This window comes from Panthera pardus, unplaced genomic scaffold, assembly GCF_024362965.1.
Source record: "Panthera pardus isolate Hobbes unplaced genomic scaffold, ASM2436296v1 HiC_scaffold_10, whole genome shotgun sequence".
NCBI classification, from domain to species: Eukaryota; Metazoa; Chordata; class Mammalia; order Carnivora; family Felidae; genus Panthera; species Panthera pardus.
Genome location: NW_026526655.1, coordinates 79,329,925 through 79,347,641, shown reverse-complemented (window position 1 = coordinate 79,347,641; position 17,717 = coordinate 79,329,925). Strand labels below are relative to the sequence as shown.

The window sequence follows — 17,717 nt, the reverse complement described above, 5'->3', positions numbered from 1 at the left end:
TCCTGTATCCCTGGGATAAATACCTAGTAGTGCAATTGCTGGGTTGTAGGGTAGTTCTATTTTTAATTTTTTGAGGAACTTCCATACTGTTTTCCAGAGTGGCTGCACCAGTTTGCATTCCTCTTTTTCCGCATCCTCACCAAATTGCCTGAGTTGTTTATTTTAGCCCTTCTGACTGGTGTGAGGTGGTATCTCATTGTGGTTTTAATTTGTATTTCCCTGATGGTGAGTGAAGTGTTGAGCATTTTTTCATGTATCTGTTAGCCATCTCGATGTCTTCTTTGGAGAAGTGTCTGTTCATGTCTTTTGCCCATTTCTTCACTGGATTATTTTTTTGGGTGTTGAGTTTGATAAGTTCTTTATAGGTTTTGGACACTAACCTTTTATCTGAGATGTCATTTGTAATAAATACCTCCTCCCATTCTCTCAGTTGCCTTTTAGTTTTGCTGATTGTTTCCTTCGCTCTGCAGAAGGTTTTTATTTTGATGAGGTTCCAGTTGTTCATTTTTGGTTTTGTTTCCCTTGCCTCCAGAGTAAGAAGTTGCTGTGGCCAAGGTCAAAGAGATTTTTTTGCCTCCTTTCTCCTGTAGGATTTTTTTTTTTAATATAATTTATTGTCAAAGTGGCTAAAATACAGTGTGTGAAGTGTGCTCTTGGTTTTGGGGATAGATTCCCGTGGTTCATTGCTTACATACAACAACACCCTGTGCTCATCCCAACAAATGCCCTCCTCAGTGCCCATCACCCATTTGCCCCTCTCCCCCACCCCCTTATCAACCGTCACTTTGTTCTCTGTAAGAGTCTCTTATGGTTTGCCTTCTTCCCTCTCTTTTTTTTTTCCCCTTTTCCCATGGTCTTCTAAGTTTCTCAGGATCTACATATGAATGAAAACACGTATCTGTCTTTCTCTGACTGGGTTATTTTATTCAGCATAATACCTTCCATCAACGTTCCTGCAAATGGCATGATTTCATTGTTAATCATTGCCAAGTAGTATTCCATTGTATATATAAACCACGTCTTCTTTATCCATTCATTCGTTGATGGACATTTAGGCTCTTTCCATATTTTGGCTGTTGTTGAAAGCACTGCTATAAATACAGGGATACATGTGCCCTATGAATCAGCACTGCTGTATCCTTTGGATAAATTCCTAGTAGTGCTATTGCTGGGTTGTAAGGTAGTTCTATTTTTAATTTTTTGAGGACCCTCCACACTTTCCCAGAGCGGCTGCACAAGTTTGCATTCCCACCAACTGTGAAAGAGGATTCCTGTTTCTCCATATTCTTGCCAGCATCTGTTGTTTCCTGACTTGTTAGGTTTAGCCACTCTGACTTGTGTCAAGTGGTATCACAGTGTGGTCTGATTTGTATTTCCCTGATGATGATTGATGTTGAACATCTTTTCATGTGTCTTTGGCCATGTCTATTCATGTCTTCTGCCCATTTCTTCTTCACTGGATTATTTGGTTTTTTGGATGTGGAGTTTGGTAAGTTCTTTATAGATTTTGGATACTAGCCTTTTATCGGATATGTTATTTGCAAATATCTTATCCCATTCTGTCATTGCCTTTTGGTTTTGTTGGTTTCCTTTGCAGTGCAGCAGCTTTTTGATGAGATATGTTGAGTAAGAAATGGCTACAGCTGAGGTCAAAGATTGTTGCCTGTTTTCTTCTGTAGGGTTTTGATGGTTTCCTGTCTCACATTTAGGTCTTTCATCCATTTTCAGTTTATTTTTGTGCATGGTGTAAGAAAGTGGTCTAGTTTCATTCTTCTGCATGTTGCTGTCCAGTTCTCCCAGCACCATTTGCTAAAGAGACTTGTCTTTTTTCCATTGGATACTCTTTCCTGCTTTGTCAAAGATTGTTTGACCATCCATTTGTGGATCCAGTTTCGGGTTCTCTATTCTATTCCATTGGTCTATGTGTCTGTTTTTGTGCCAATACCATACTGTCTTGATGATTACAGCTTTGTAGTAGAGGCTGAAGTCTGGGATTGTGATGCCTCCTACTTTGGTTTTCTTCTTCAGTATTACTTGGGCTATTCGGGGTCTTTTTGTGGTTCCATACAAATTTTAGAATTGTTCTAGCTTTGAGAAGAATGAATGTGTAGATTGTTGGGGTAGTATTGACATTTTAACAATATTTATTCTTCCAATCCATTGAGCACGAAATGGTTTTACGTTTCTTTGTGTCTTCAATTTCCTTCGTAAGTTTTCTATAGTTTCCAGCATACAGATCTTTTACATCTTTGTAAAATGTATTTTATGGTTTTTGGTGCAGTTGTAAATGGGATCACTTCGTTGATTTCTCTTTCTGTTGCTTCATTATTGGTGTATAGAAATGCAACTGATTTGTGTGCATTGGTTTTTGTACCCTGCTACTTTGCTGAATTCAGGTATCAGTTCTAGCAGCCTTTTGGTGGAGTCTTTCGGGTTTTCCACGTAGAGAGTATCCTGTCATCTGCGAAAAGTGAAAGTTTGACTTCTTTGCCAATTTTTATGCCTTTTATTTCATTTTGTTGTCTGATTGCTAATGCTAGGACTTCGAACCTATGTTAAGCCACAGTGGTGAGAGGGACATCCATGTCACGTTCCCGATCTCAGGGGGAAAGCTCTCAGTTTTTCTCCATTGAGGATGATGTTAGTGGGCTTTTCATATGGCTTTTATGATGTTTAGGTATGTTCCTTTTATCCTGACTTTGAGGGTTTTTATTAAGAAAGGATCCTGTATTTTGTCAAATGCTTTTTCTGCATCTGTTTACAGGATCATATGGTTCTTATCCTTTCTTTTACTAATGTGATGTATTACATAGATTGAGTTGTGAATGTTGAACCAGCCCTGCAACCCAGGAATGAATCCCACTTGGTCATGGTGAATAATTCTTTTTATATGCTGTTGAATTCAATTTGATAGTATCTGGTTGAGAATTTTTGCATCCATGTTTATCAGGGATATTGGCCTGTAATTCTGCTTTTTTGTGGGGTCTCTGTCTGGTTTGGGAATCATGGTAATGCTGGCTTCATAGAATGAGTCTGGAAAATTTCTTTCTGTTACTACTATTCGAACAGCTTGAGGATAGGTATTCTCTTTTTTTTTTTTTTTTTAATTTTTTTTTTAATGTTTTATTTATTTTTGAGAGAGAGTGTGAGCGGGGGAGGGGCAAAGAGAAAGGGAGACAGAATCTGAAGCAGGCTCCAGGCTCTGAACTGTCAGCACAGAGCCAGACGGGGGGCTCGAACTCATGAACCATGAGATCATTACCTGAGCCGAAGTCGGACGCTTAACCGACGGAGCCACCCAGGTGCCCTGAGAAGGATAGGTATTAACTCTGCTTTAAATGTCTGGTACAGTTCCCCTGGGAAGCCGTCTGGGCCAGGACTTTTATTTGTTGGGAGATTTTTGATAAATGATTCATTTTCTTCACTAGTTAATGGGGGTCTCTTCAAATTTTCTGTTTCTTCCCATTTGAGTTTTGGTAGTGTGTGGGTATTTAGGAATTTGTTCATTTCTTCCAGGTTGTTGTCCAGTTTGTTGGCATATAATTTTTCATAATCTCTGATAATTGCTTGTATTTCTGAGGGATTGGTTGTGGTAAATCCATTTTCATTTGTGATTTTATCTGCTTTGGGCCTCTCTTTTTGAGAAGTCTGGCTAGGGGTTTATCAATTTTGTTTTTTGAAAAAAACCAGTTAGCTCTTAGTTTCATTGTTCTGTTCTACGTTTGTTTGTTTTTTGGATTCTGTGTTTATTTCTGCTCTGGTCTTTATTATTTCTCATCTGCTGGCCTTGGGGTTTCTTTGTTGTTCTGCTTCAGCTTCCTTTAAGTGTGCTGTTAGGTTTTGTATTTGGGATTTTTCTTGTTTCTTGAGATAGGCCTGGATTGCAACGTATTTTCCTCTTAAGACTGCCTTTGCTTCATCCCAGTTTGGGCTGTCATGTTTTCAATTTCATTTGTTTCCATATATTTTTAAATTTCTTCTTTAATTGCCTGGTTGACCCATTCATTCTTTGGTACGATGTTCTTTAATCTCCATGCATTTGGAGGTTGATTTTTCTGTGGTTGATTTCAAGTTTCAGAGCATTGTGACCTGAAAATGTGCATGGTATGATTTCAGTTCTTTTATATTGATTGAGGGCTGTTTTTGTGAACCAGTATGTAATCTATTGGAGAGTGTTCCATGTGCACTTGAGAAGAATGTGTGTTCTGCTGCTTTAGGATGAAAGTTGTGAATATATCTGTCAAACTACAATATAGAACCAGAATACATCTGGTTCAGTGTATCATTCAGGGCCATTGTTTCTTTGATTTTTCTGTCTGGATGATGAGTCCATTGCTGTAACTGGAGTTTTAAAATCCCCTGCAATTACCACATTCTTACAAGTAAGATTGGTTATGTTGTGATTGTTTTATATGTTTGGGTGCCCCTGAATTGGTGCATAGACATTCATAATTATTAGCTCTTCTTGATGGGTAGACCCCGTAATTATGCTATAATGCCCTTCTTCATCTCCTGTTACAGCCTTTAGTTTAAAATCTAGTTTGTCTGATATAAGCATGGCTATTTCAGCTTTCTTTTGACTCCAGTAGCATTGGGTATTCTTTCCTGCTTTGTCAGATTAGTTGCCATACATTTGTGGATCCATTTCTGGATTCTATATTTTGTTCGATTGATCTGTGTCTGTTTTTGTGCTGGTACCATATTGTGTTGTTGATACCAGCTTTGTAATACATCTTGAAGTCTGGGATTGTGATGCCTCCAGCTTTGATTTTTTTCGGATTGTTTTGGCTAATTGGGGTCTTCTGTGTCTCCATACAGATTTTAGGATTGTTTGCTTTAGCTTTGTGAAGAATGCTGGTGTTATTTTGGTAGGGAGTGCAAGAGTGTGTCTTTAGACCCAGCTTCTAGTTAGTAGTCCTTTGAAATACTTGCTTTTGGCACTAGTGAGTACATAATTCATTGCACAATATCTTTTTGTGGTATGAAAAAAATACCCTCAAGGGCCATTAATAGAAAAATGTTTGAATAAACTATGCATGTTCCTATAGTAGTTACGAATGTCTACATAGGGGGCATCTGGATGACTTAGAAGATCATACAACTCTTTTTTCTTTAAGTCTGTTACAGCCTGCAAGTGAGTGAGTGGGGGAGGGGCAGGGAGAGAGGGAGAGTGAGAATCCCAAGCATGTTCTGCACTGTCTCGTGGAGTCTGATACAGGACTAAGCTCAACTGTGAGATCATGACCTGAGTCGAAATCAAGAGTCAGATGCTTAACAACTGAGCCACCCAGATGCCACAGAAGAGCGTACAACTGTTGGTATCAGGGTCATGAGTTTGATCCCCACATTGAGCATAGTGGTTACTTAAAAGAATAATAAGTAAACTTAAAAAATGTCTACGTATATTGATGTGAAAACTCCATAACATAATTAGATGAAGGTCAGTTCCAGAGTATCTCACAGTGTAATATCATTAATGGTATAAGAAAAATAATTATGTATTTTTATATGTGACAGCTAGCCCAGGAAGTTATGTTTCTCTGTGTACTAAAATACATGGAAATTTAGAAGGTCCTGAACATAAACTCCAAATTGATAGCATTGATTTTTCACTGGAGATAAAAGACTTTATTGTTTTATTTTTTTGTATTTCTGTATTTGAACTTTTAAAAATAACATATTCACATTAACGTATGAACATTGTATTTGAAACTTAAACTGGGAATGTATTTACATTAATGAATGAGCATTACTTAACCATAAATTGTTGAAAATATAGAATATAGCTAACGCTACTAGATTTTTACTAAGTAAAGTAGTTTTATGGCTAATTTACAGCAAAACTTTTTATCTTTCTTAGGTCCTCATGGAAATTACAATTAAAGGACTGCCCCAGAAAGTATTAGGTTCACCAGCATATCAGGTTGCTAATATGGATATTCTTAATGCAAGTATCTTAAATGTAATGATATGGTTAAAATTAGCCAAAAAAAAAAAGTTCCATGACAGTTGTTGTTTTCCCTAACGTAGTGAAACATAAATTGTGAAATTTTGAGAGAATTAGATTTGGAATGCTGATTATGTTAAAGGGAAAAACTGATAACAGTAATAAGTTAATGTAAAGAAATATGGCACTATTAATGGAACTGTTTTTCTGAATTACATAAAAAGTTCTAGAAGGAAAGTTTTCTATTTACTTATACATAGTAATAGTGGTGGTTACTGTTTAAAAATTTGGAAGCATAGTAACAGTTGCTTGATTATGGTGAAATAAACATAACTACAAGATGTAGGTATTTGTTAGTCCAGGACGTTTTAACTTAATGTTCTTTTTATGTCTGGAATATTCCATTCCTCAATTGCTCATGTAGATGGAATAGCTGTCATTGAAATAGAAAGAGCTTGATTTTTGTGTGTGGCTTATAGAAATATATTTGCTGACATTGTGTCATATCCTAAGTAATAGGTAAAGTTAAATTATTTGTAGCTTAAAAGGATCCTATTTAACATAATTGTAGGAAACGTGTAACAAGATTATACTCCTTATAACAAGAAGATTGACTGCAATCTCCTGTCTTTCTTCAGGGGACTCCTGCTTTGTTCTTAATTCAGTTAATTTTCAACAATAATCTCCTGGAATATGGTGTAGAAGATGAAAGGTAATTTAAACTGAAACTAGGCTTTTTTATGTTTTATTTTTTGAGAGACAGAGAGCACGAGCAGGGGAGGGGCAGAGAGAGACAGAGCACAGAATCTGAAGTAGGTTCCAGGCTCTGAGCTGTCAGCACAGAGTTCGATGTGGGGCTCAAACCCACGAACTGTGAGGAGATGACCTGAGCCGAAGTAGGACACTCAACCTACTGAGCCACCCAGGCGCCCCCTGAAACTAGCCTTTTTATAAACTTGGAAAGGTGGCTGTTTGATGAATGAGAGTCTTGAATTATATACTATATCATTTTTTTAAATTAAAAATATCAAAATAAAACTTGGGATTTATCATTTCTTGTTTCCTTGGCAGTTACTTTTAGAATTTTAGTAGTGTGGTGTAACTAATGTATTTTGGCAAAATGCACTCTGGTTAATGCATGGCTCAAAATTTTTTCTTCAGGTTTTTTCTCAATCTGGAAACACTTGTAGGCTGTGTCCTTTCTGGACCAACTTCACCACTAGCTTTCAGTGACTCTGTTTTAAATGTTATTAATCAAAATGCAAAGCTGTTGGAAAACAAGGAGCATCTCTGGAGAATGTGGAGTATTATAGTCACCCCACTAACTGAATTGATTAATCAGGTATGGCATAAGTGCTACATATTTCCCCTAAAACTTAAGTTTGAATTTGAATAGAAGATGTTAAAAATTTTCTCCTGTGGGATTAATTTCCTATTCTTTATATTAGTTGATTTCTTTTCATTGCATTTCTGCCTTTTTTGAGAAGGTATAACTTAATGGGGACTAATCAGCTCCATTGTTTCCAGTAGTGATTATAAAGCCAGAAGGCTCAGGTCTGTTACATACAACTTTTCATATTTATATTTCAATTTATTTCATTATTTGTACTATTATGGAAGAATAATGTTCTTCTCGACCAGACTGTATATTAAGATTTCCATGGGCAAGCCATGTTGGTGATTGTGGCAAAGCCATATACTAGTCCCTGAACCAGTAATCTGCTGAGAGTTGACTAACCCTTATCATTTAAATACTTTAAAAAGTTACATTACTGGCAGGGGTAAGGAGCTCAAGTTTTGTCACTACTAATAAATGGTTCATCAGCTGCTTTGTCAGTCTTTATTTATTTATTTTTTATTTTTTTAAAATTTTTTTTTTTTTTTTTTTTGTTACGTTTATTTACTTTTGAGACAGAGAGAGACAGAGCATGAACGGGGGAGGGTCAGAGAGAGAGAGGGAGACACAGAATCCGAAACAGGCTCCAGGCTCTGAGCTGTCAGCACAGAGCCCGACGCGGGGCTCGAACTCACGAACTGTGAGATCATGACCTGAGCCGAAGTCGGATGCTCAACTGACTGAGCCACCCAGGGGCCCCTTTGTCAGTCTTTAAATGGAAGTATGTTCTGGGAAATACTCTGCTGTGATTCTGAAATAAACTGAAGACTCAAAATTCATTAAGTGATAATATAATGGCCATTATTTTTACTTCTCAATTCACATCATTTAACATTCTTCTGGAAGAAAAAAGTTTACATTCCTAAATAGTTTTCTATTATTTGAAGGATAGCAATTCAAGTTCTTGCTTGAATCCTACCTTCTATGTATAGTAGAAAATTTTGGACTTACTTCTGGGATTTTTTTTTAAGGACTTAAACACCGTGCATTGTTTCTCAGGGTTGCTGTAACACATTACTGTAAGCTGATGGCTTAAAATAACAGGGATTTAGTCAGGGATTTAGTCTTATAATTCTGGAGCCCAGAAATCCAAAATCAGTGTGTTGGCAGGCTTGGTTTTTTCTGGAGCCCTGTGGGAGAATTGTTCTATTCTTCTCAGCTACCTTTGGTTGCTGGCAGTTCTTGATTGTTCCTAGGGTTGTAGACCCATCACTCTAATCTCTCCCTCCATCTTCACATGGCATTCTTACCTGTGTCTTTTTTGTCTATCCAAATTCCTTTTCTCTTATAAAATACTAATGATTGGATCAAGACACACCCTAATCCAACATGCGTTCATTTTAAGTTGATTACATCTGCAAAGTACCTATTTCCAAATGAGGTCATATTTGCAATTAGAGGACTTAGGAGTGCACTACCTCTTGAATATCTCAATACTGGGGGACATATTCTTACTATAGATAATAAAATGGTATTACATAGACTAGAAATAGATGGTAATTTGTCTAATTTCTTCATTATCTTTCTTGTTTCAGACCAATGAAGTGAATCAAGGTGATGCCTTAGAACATAACTTTAGTGCCATATATGGTGCATTGACTTTACCAATAAACCATATATTTTCAGTACAGAAATTTCCAGTGGTAAGGCAATGTCACATTTTTTACATGAAGAATTTACAATTTTCTGAAAATGTTATTTCACCCTTTATAATGAATTCCTACAGTAATTTTTCCTGAAATGAGATTTCCTTATGACTTAATTAGCTTAGGGTAAACGAAAATGGTGAAGGAAGAAAGAAATTTCTCTTGACCTCTGATAGTTGTGGCATTATTACAGTTCTTCAAATAGAATTCTGGAGGGGTGGCGGACTTAAATACTGTACACTAATGTCTTCTATGACACCTTAAATGTTACAGTGGCTTTTTAAGGTATAGTCTCTTAGGTGTTTTATATGCAGATAGACATTTTAAAATTTTCTTTCTTACTGTTAATTTTAGGCTACCATGAAGACCTTACTTAGAACTTGGTCAGAATTATATAGAGCATTTGCCCGCTGTGCTGCTTTGGTGGCAACTGCAGAAGAGAATTTGTGCTGTGAGGAACTTTCTTCCAAGATCCTGTCCAGTTTAGAAGATGCAGGCTTTTCAGTGAGTTTATCCTATACTGACCTTGGTTGTATTTAAAGAATACTTTCCAAATAAATTGAGATGACATGTGTGAACTATCATTTATTAATGCTTTTAGTTGATAAGGGACTAATACATAAACAAGTAACAGCATTGCAAAACAGTTTTGTGTCTTTGGTCTACAAGACTCTAAAGTCCATGTTTCAGGACCACTAACATGGAGGCACTTTTAGTACTTTTCCTACACAGGCAGTGCTTGTGTCATTCTAGATTAACAACACAAGGACCTTGTCCTGGAGCCAGCTATTCTCCTATTTATCTGTTAGATCTTCAAAGGCAATCCTTTAGAAGTTTGTAGACTTAACAGCGGAGGACTGTTTTTGTACCTTTCCTTTATTTAATAAAAGAGGCAAATGCTTTCAATTGGTTTATATCACTAGAGTAGACTTCTTTTTTGTATTCACACAAATAATTTACATATTGATACCTATGTACATGAGTACTGTGTTCTTGCCACTTGAATTCTGTTATATAACTCTGAAGCATGCTTTTTTCATCTGGAAATATGGACTTCTATCTTTTGATAGTGGTTATCACTGTTAAGAAAAGTAGAGACACTGGGGCACCTGGGTTGCTCAGTTGATTAAGTATCTGACTCTTGGTTTCTGTTCAGGTCATGATCTCATGATTGGTAAGTTTGAGCCCTGCATCAGGCTCTGCACTGACATTGTAAAGCCTGCTTGGGATTCTATCCTCTCTCTGCCCCCCTCCCACTCTCTTGCTTGCCCTCAAAATAAATAAAAATAAGCTTAAAAAAAAAAAAGAGGTACAAGAGCTAGAAATTCATCTTTCAGATTTTTTTATTGCCCTTATAGTATCTTTTTAAAAATATTGGTACAATTTTGATACGATAGAATTTGTCAGGATGACTTTAAAAATGTCATCTTATCACTGAAAAAAACTTCTGTAGCACTTATGGTAAAAATCCAAACTACTTACAACTGCCCGTGAGGCTGATACTTCATTCTCCAAGGGGTCTTTCCTAATTAAGTTTGCCAATATCTATGGTAGCACCTTGTTATTTCCTTTTTGGCACTTCTGTCAGAAGCATTTGTGTACTTCATTATGTTACTTAACACTCCATGAAGTACATTCTGTCTTCATATGTATCCCTGGCATTTATCTGGCACATAGTGAATGTTTTTTTTTAAATCCAAGTTAACATATAGTACAATAGTGATTTCAGGAATAGAATTTAGTGATTCACCACTTACGTATAACACCCAGTGTTCATCCCAGCGAGTGCCCTCCTTAATGCCCATCACCCATTTTGCTCATTCCCGCCCCCCCCAAACCTCACCAGCAACCCTCAGTTCTGTGTCCTTAAGAGTCTCTTATGGTTTGTCTCCCTCTCTGTTTTTATTGTATATTTCTTCCCTTTCCCTATATTCATCTGTTTTGTTTCTTAAATTCCACATGTGAATGAAATCATATGGTATTTGTCTTTCTCTGACTTATTTCTCTTAGCGTAATACACTCCAGTTCTATCCATGTTGTTGCAGAGGGCAAGATTTCATTCTTCTTGGTTGCTGAATAATATTCCATTATATATATTACACCTTGTGTATCCATTCATCAGTCAACGGACATATCGGCTGTTTCTATACTTTAGCTATTGTTGATAGTACTGCTGTAAACATGGGGTGCTTATGCCCTTCAAATCAGCATTTTTGTGTCCTTTGGGTAAATGGCACATAGTAAATTTGTTGAATGATTTTTAAAAAAAAAATTTTTTTTTAACGTTTAATTATTTTTGAGACAGAGAGAGACAGAGCATGAACAGGGGAGGGGCAGAGAGAGAGGGAGACACAGAATCTGAAACAGGCTCCAGGCTCTGAGCACAGATCCCGATGCAGGGCTCGAACCCACGGACTGCGAGATCATGACCTGAGCGGAAGTCAGACGCTTAACCGACCAACCCACCCAGGCGCCCCTGTTGAATGATTTTATAACTGTTAGGGAGACTGTCAACCCACACTTTTCATCTTTTAAATACTGTCTTGGTTACACTTTCATCTTTGTTCTCTTCTGAAATAAGTTTAGAATCTGTTAAGTTTTATGAAATACTCTTTAGATTTTGTTTGGCATTGGTTGGTTACGTTGAATTCATAGAGAAATTTGAGAAGTACTCTTTATTATGTTGAATCTTCCCATCTAAGAATAATTGTGTTCATATATTTAGCTCTTCTAAGGTTAACCTATCTTGCTTGTTTTGTTTCTTTTTTTAAGAGCTGGCTTTCAGCCATTAAAAAGGTCCATCTATTCCTACCTGCCACACAAATACCCATAACGTGGTTGTTTCTGTAGTATTTATAAAAGCTGTTGCTGATGTGCATTTCTTTATATCGAACCAGTCTTTTTTTCTTCAGATACCCTTAGTCACAGTGAAATTCTTTTCAAACGTTGCATATATATAGTGTTTTAAGATTTTTGCCTGTATCTCTGTTAGTGAGATGGAAATTCCTCATTGTCTAATTTTTGTCTAGTGTAAGAACGTCATCTGTAGTTGTATTGTTCGTTGATTATCACCATTGAAAAAAAATTTTTTTAATGTTTTATTTACCTTAGAGACAGTGTGAGGAGGAGAGGGGCAGAGAGAGAGAGGGAGACACAGAATGTGAAGCAGGCTCCAGGCTCTGAGCTGTCAGCCCAGAGCCTGATGCAGGGCTCAAACCGCGAGATCATGACCTGAGCTGAAGTCAGAAGCTTAACCGACTAAGTCACCCAGGCACCCCGATTAACACCATTTTTGAAGTCACTGATAAATTCTATTGTATAAAAATACAGTAATCAGAATTATCCCAGTATTGTGGAGAAGAATGTTATACTTGATACTGACATTGTATGTAAATTATTCTCAAATTTTAAAAATTTTAAAAATGTTGAAAGTACATTAAAAACTCTGAAAAGATGGGTTTCTAACTTTTAAATTTTCAGTGTCATTACTATATTACACCGAATGTTTTTGTTTCCATTTTTCTGGGTAAATTTTTAGCTTACATCTGAAGGTGTCACTTTTTCATCTTTTCCAATATATGCATCTAAGGCTACTCTTAATACTGCTCTTAATGATTATAGGATATTAATTTTTTCTTTAATTTTTATTTTGGTTCAAGTATAGTTAACGTACAGTGTTAAGTTACTGTTTCAGGTGTAAAATACAGTGATTCAGTGATTCTGTACATTACACAGTGCTCACCATAAGTGTACTCTTAATCCTTTTCATCTATTTTACCCATCGCCGCTGCCCTCTGGTAACCATCAGTTTCTTCTCTGTAGCTAAGAGTCCGTTTTTTGGTTTGCCTCTTTGCTGTTGTTACTGTTACTATTTTTAAGTTTATTTTGGGGGAGAGAGAAAGTACATGTCAGGGAGGGGCAGAGAGAGAATCCCAAGCAGGCCCTTCACTGTCAGCCTAGAGCCTGACACAGGGCTTGAACCCATGAACTGTGAGATCATGACCTGAATCAAAGTCAGATGCTTAATCGACTGAGCCAGCCAGGCGTCCTTGATGTTGTTTCTTTTGTCTAAAATTCCACATATGAGTGAAATGACATACTTGTTTTTCCTTGACTTACTTCATTTAGCATTATGCCCTTTAGATCCATCCACCTTGTTGAAAATGGCAAGATTTCATTTTTTTTTTTTTTTTTTTTGGCTGAGTAACAATTGTATATATACACCGCATCTTTATCCATTCATCAATTAATGGACAGTTGAGGTGCTTCCATAATTTGGCTATTGTAGGTAATGCTGCAGTAAACCTAGGAGTGCATATGTCTTTCAAATTAACATTTTTGTATTCTTCGGGTAAATACCTATGGTGGAGGATCATATGGTAATTCTATTTTAATTTTTTGAGGAATCTCCATACATGCTGCACCAGTTTGTACTCCCACCAACAGTGCATGAAGGTTCCTTTTTCTCCACCTTATAGTCAACACTTGTTTTTGATTTTAGTCATTCTGACAGATGTGAGGTGGTGTCTCATGTGGTTTTGATTTGCATTTTCCTGACTTGTGCTGTTGAGCATCTTTTCATGTGTCTGTTTGGCCATGTGTATGTCTTCTTGGAAGAAATGTCTGTTCATATCTTCTTGCCATTTTAAAAAATTTTTTAATGTTTATTTTTAAGAGAGAGACACGGTATGAGAGAGGGATGGGCAGGGAGAGAGGGAGACACAGAATCCGAAGCAGGCTCCAGGCACCGAGCTATCAGCACAGAGCCCGATGTGGGGCTTGAACTCATGAACTTCGAGATCATGACCTGAGCCGAAGTCGGATGCTCAATTGACTGAGCCACCCAGGCGCCCTGGATTATTTGTTGTTTTTTATGTTGGGTTGTAGAAGTTCTTTACTTGGATACTGCCCTTTTTATGAGATGTGTCATTTGCAAATATTTTCTCCCATTCCATAGGTCGCCTTTTAGTTTTACTGATTGTTTACTTTGCAAAACTTTTTATTGTGATGTAGACTCAGTCATTTATTTTTGCTTCTTTTTCCCCTTGCCTAAGGAGACATACCTAGAAAAATCTTGCTATGGCCAATGTCAGAGATAATTACTGTGTGTGCTCTCTTCTAGGATTTTTATGATTTCATGTGTTACATTTAGGCCCTTAATCCATTTTGGGTTTCTTTTTTTGTCTGGTGTAAGAAAGTGGTCTACTTTTATTCCTTTGCATATAACTGTTTAGTTTTCCCAACATCGTTTGTTGAAGAGAGCATCTTTTTCTCATTGGATAGTTTTTTTTGCCTCTTTTGTCAAAGATTGACTATATAGTCATGAGTTTTTCATGGGCTTTCTGTCCTGTTCAATTGATCTATGTGTCTGTTTTTGTGCCAGTGCTGTACTGTTTTGATTACTATAGCTTTGGTAGTATATCTTGATATTGGGGATTGTGAGAGCTTTAGTATTGTTCTCTTTGTGTTTCTATACAAATTCTAGGATTATTTATTCTGTGAAAAATGCTGTTGGGATTTTTTTTTAAAGGGATTTAATTTTTTTTTAAAATATTTACTTATTTTTGAGACAGAGAGAGACAGAGCATGAGCATGGAAGGGGCAGAGAGAGAGGGAGACACAGCATCTGAAGCAGGCTCCAGGGTCTGAGCTGTCAGCACAGAGTCCAGTGTGGGGCTCATACTCTTCAGCTGCGAGATCATGACCTGAGCCAAAGTCAGAAGCTCAACCAACTGAGCCACCCGGGCGCCCCATTGGGATTTTTATAAGGATTGCATTAAATCTGTCAGTTGCTTTGGATAGTATGGACATTTTAACAATATTTTTTTTTCCCTGTCTGTGTGCATGGAATATGATTCCATTTGTGTCATCGTCAATTTCTTTCATCATTGTTTTATATATTTTAGGTTACAGGTCTTTCATCTCCTTGGTGATGTTTATTCCTAGGTATTTTATTATTTTTGTGCAATTGTAAATGCGATTGTTTCCTTAATTTCTCTTTGTGCTGTTTCTTTAGTATATAGAAATGCAATGGATTTCTGTAAACTAAGTTTGTATCCTGCGACCTTACTGAATTCATTTATCAATTCTAGCAGTTTTTTGGTGGTGTTTTTTAAAGGTTTTTTTCTAGGTATACTATTATGTTATCTGCAGATAGTTTTACTTCTTCCTTACCAGTTCGGGTGCCCTTTATTTCTTTTTCTTCTTTGATTGCTGTAGCTAGGACTTACAGTACTATGTTGAGTGAAGGTGATGGGAGTGGATATCTTTGTCTTATTCCTGACAATAGGGGGAAAACTCTCAGTTTTCACCATTGAGTATGATGTACACTGGGTTCTTCAGATATGGCCTTTATTGTGTTGAGGTATGTTTTCTCTAAACCTACTTTGTTGAGGGTTTTTATCATGAATGGGTGTTCTTGTCAGATGCTTTTCCTGCATCTATTGAAGTGATCATGTGGTTCTTATCCTTCCTCTTGTGATATATCATGTTGATTTGTGAATATTAAACCGCCACTGCATCTCAGGAATAAATCCCACTTGATCATGGTGAATTATTCTTTAATGTATTTTTGAATTCCATTTAGTAATATTCTGTTGAGGATTTTTGCCTCTGTTCATCAGAGATACTGGACTGTAGTTCTCTTTTTTGTAGTATCTTTATCTGGTTTAAGTATCTGGGTAATAGCGCTCATAGAATGAATTAGAAGCTTTCCTTCCTCTTCTGTTTTTTGGAATATTTTGAGAACAGTTATTAACTTTTCTTGAAATGTTTGGTAGAATTAACCTGTGAAGCCATCTGATCCTGGACTTCTGTTTGTTGGGAGTTTTTTGATTACTGAATTTCATTGCTGGTAGTTGGTCTATTCAAATTTTCTATTTCTTCCTAATGCATTTCTAGGAATTTATCTATATTTTCTAGGATGTTTAATTTGTTGGCATATACTTTTCATAATATTCTTCTATAATATTTTTTATTTCTGTGGTGTCAGTTATTATTCCTCCTTTTTTTTTTTTTTTTTCAAAGATTTATTTTTAATCTTTACACCCTAAGTGAGTCTCAAACACACAACCTTAAGGTCTAGAGTCTCATGCTTTTCTGGCTCTGTTTCTCTTTCTGATATTGTTTTGAGTCCTCTTTTTTTGTTGATAAGTCTGGCTAAAGGTTTAGCAGTTTTGTTGGATTTTTCAAAGAAGCAGCTCTGGTTCATTGATCTGTTCTATTGCTTTTTTTAGTTTCTAATTCATTTGTTTCCTTCCTTCTACAATTTTGGGTTCTGTTTGTTCTTTTTCCTGCTCCTGTAGATGTAAGATCAGATTGTTTATTTGATATTTTTTTCTTGCATCCTGCAGTAGGCCTGTAATGCTATAAACTTCCCTCTTAGAAACACTATTGCTGCATCTCACAGGTTTTGAACCATCATTTTCATTTGTTTTCATGATTTGTTGGTTGATCCATTCATTGTTCAGTGCCATATTATTTAACCTTTCTGTATTTGTGTTTTCTTGAGTTCTCATTTCATAAGGTTGTGGTTGGAAAAGATGGGTTGTATGAGTTTGATTTTTGAATTTGTTGAGAGTTGTTTTGTGGCCTAACGTGGTTCATTCTGGAGAAGGTTCCACATTCACTGGAAGAGAATGTGTGTTATGCTGTTTTAGATTGGAATATTCTGAATATTTCTATTAGATCCATCTGTTCCATGGTACTGTTCAAGAGTATTTCCTTCTTGATTTTCTGTTTGGATAATCTATCCATTGATGTAAGTGGGTGTTAAGTTCTCTACTATTACTGTATTACTATGGATTATTTTATGTTTGTTATTAGCTGTTTTACATATTGGGTGGTCTCATGTTGGGTGCATAAGTATTTACAATTGTTTAATCTTCTTGTTGGATTATGATTATCCTTTATGATTATATAGTATCTTTGTTACAGTCTTTGTTTTAATCTGTTGTGTCCAGTAGAAGTAGTGTTTCTACCCCAGCTCTTTTTCCACTTTCATTTGCCTGATTGATTCTTTTGCATTCTTTCACTTTCAATCTGCATGTGTCTTTAGGTCTGACATGTGTCTCTTGTAGGCAACATATAGATAGATCTTGTATTTTTTTTATTCATTCCATTACTGTTTGTCTTTTTTTTTTAAATTTTTTTTTTTTTTTTAATGTTTACTTTTGAGACAGAGACAGAGCATGAACGGGGGAGGGTCAGAGAGAGGGGGAGACACAGAATTGGAAGCAGGCTCCAGGCTCTGAGCCATCAGCCCAGAGCCCGACGCGGGGCTCGAACTCATGGACTGCGAGATCGTGACCTGAGCTGAAGTCGGACACTTAACCGACTGAGCCACCCAGGCGCCCCACTGTTTGTCTTTTGATTGGAGCATTTACTCCATTTACATTCAAAGTAATTTTTGAGAGGTTTGCACTTAATTGTCATTTTGTTTCTTGTTTCCCTGTTGTTTTTGTAGTTCTTCTCTGTTCCTACCTTGTTCTCAGAGTTTCCTGGCTTTCTTTCTCGTGATCTATTTGGATTCCTTTTTTTCTTTATTTTTTGCATATCTATTACTGGTTTTTGATTTGTGGTTACTATAAGGTTTGTATGCAACATATTTTGCATGTAGATAGCAATCTATGTTAAGTTGATCACTACTTGAGTTTGAACTCATTCTTTACTCCTGTCTCTACCTGCCCTGTCTTTTAGGTATATGGTGTCATTCTTTACATTCTTTTGT

At 36.5% G+C, this 17,717-nt stretch overlaps 1 protein-coding gene across 6 annotated transcripts in view; it reads left to right on the top strand.

The window, feature by feature from the left end:
* RIF1 (replication timing regulatory factor 1) overlaps positions 1-17,717 on the top strand; it is a 71,112-nt gene that overhangs the window by 21,914 nt on the left and 31,481 nt on the right. For 5 of the 6 annotated variants that reach the window (XR_002081776.2, XM_019456050.2, XM_019456022.2 and 2 more), the window contains exons 16-20: positions 5,861-5,947; positions 6,586-6,659; positions 7,109-7,289; positions 8,879-8,986; positions 9,344-9,493. Coding sequence is in view for 5 of the 6 variants with exons in the window: in XM_019456050.2 (XP_019311595.2) it covers positions 5,861-5,947; positions 6,586-6,659; positions 7,109-7,289; positions 8,879-8,986; positions 9,344-9,493 (600 nt within the window). In the remaining variant the exon portion in view is untranslated. The remainder of the gene's footprint in view (positions 1-5,860; positions 5,948-6,585; positions 6,660-7,108; positions 7,290-8,878; positions 8,987-9,343; positions 9,494-17,717) is intronic. The other variant, XM_019456042.2, reaches the window with a different exon arrangement.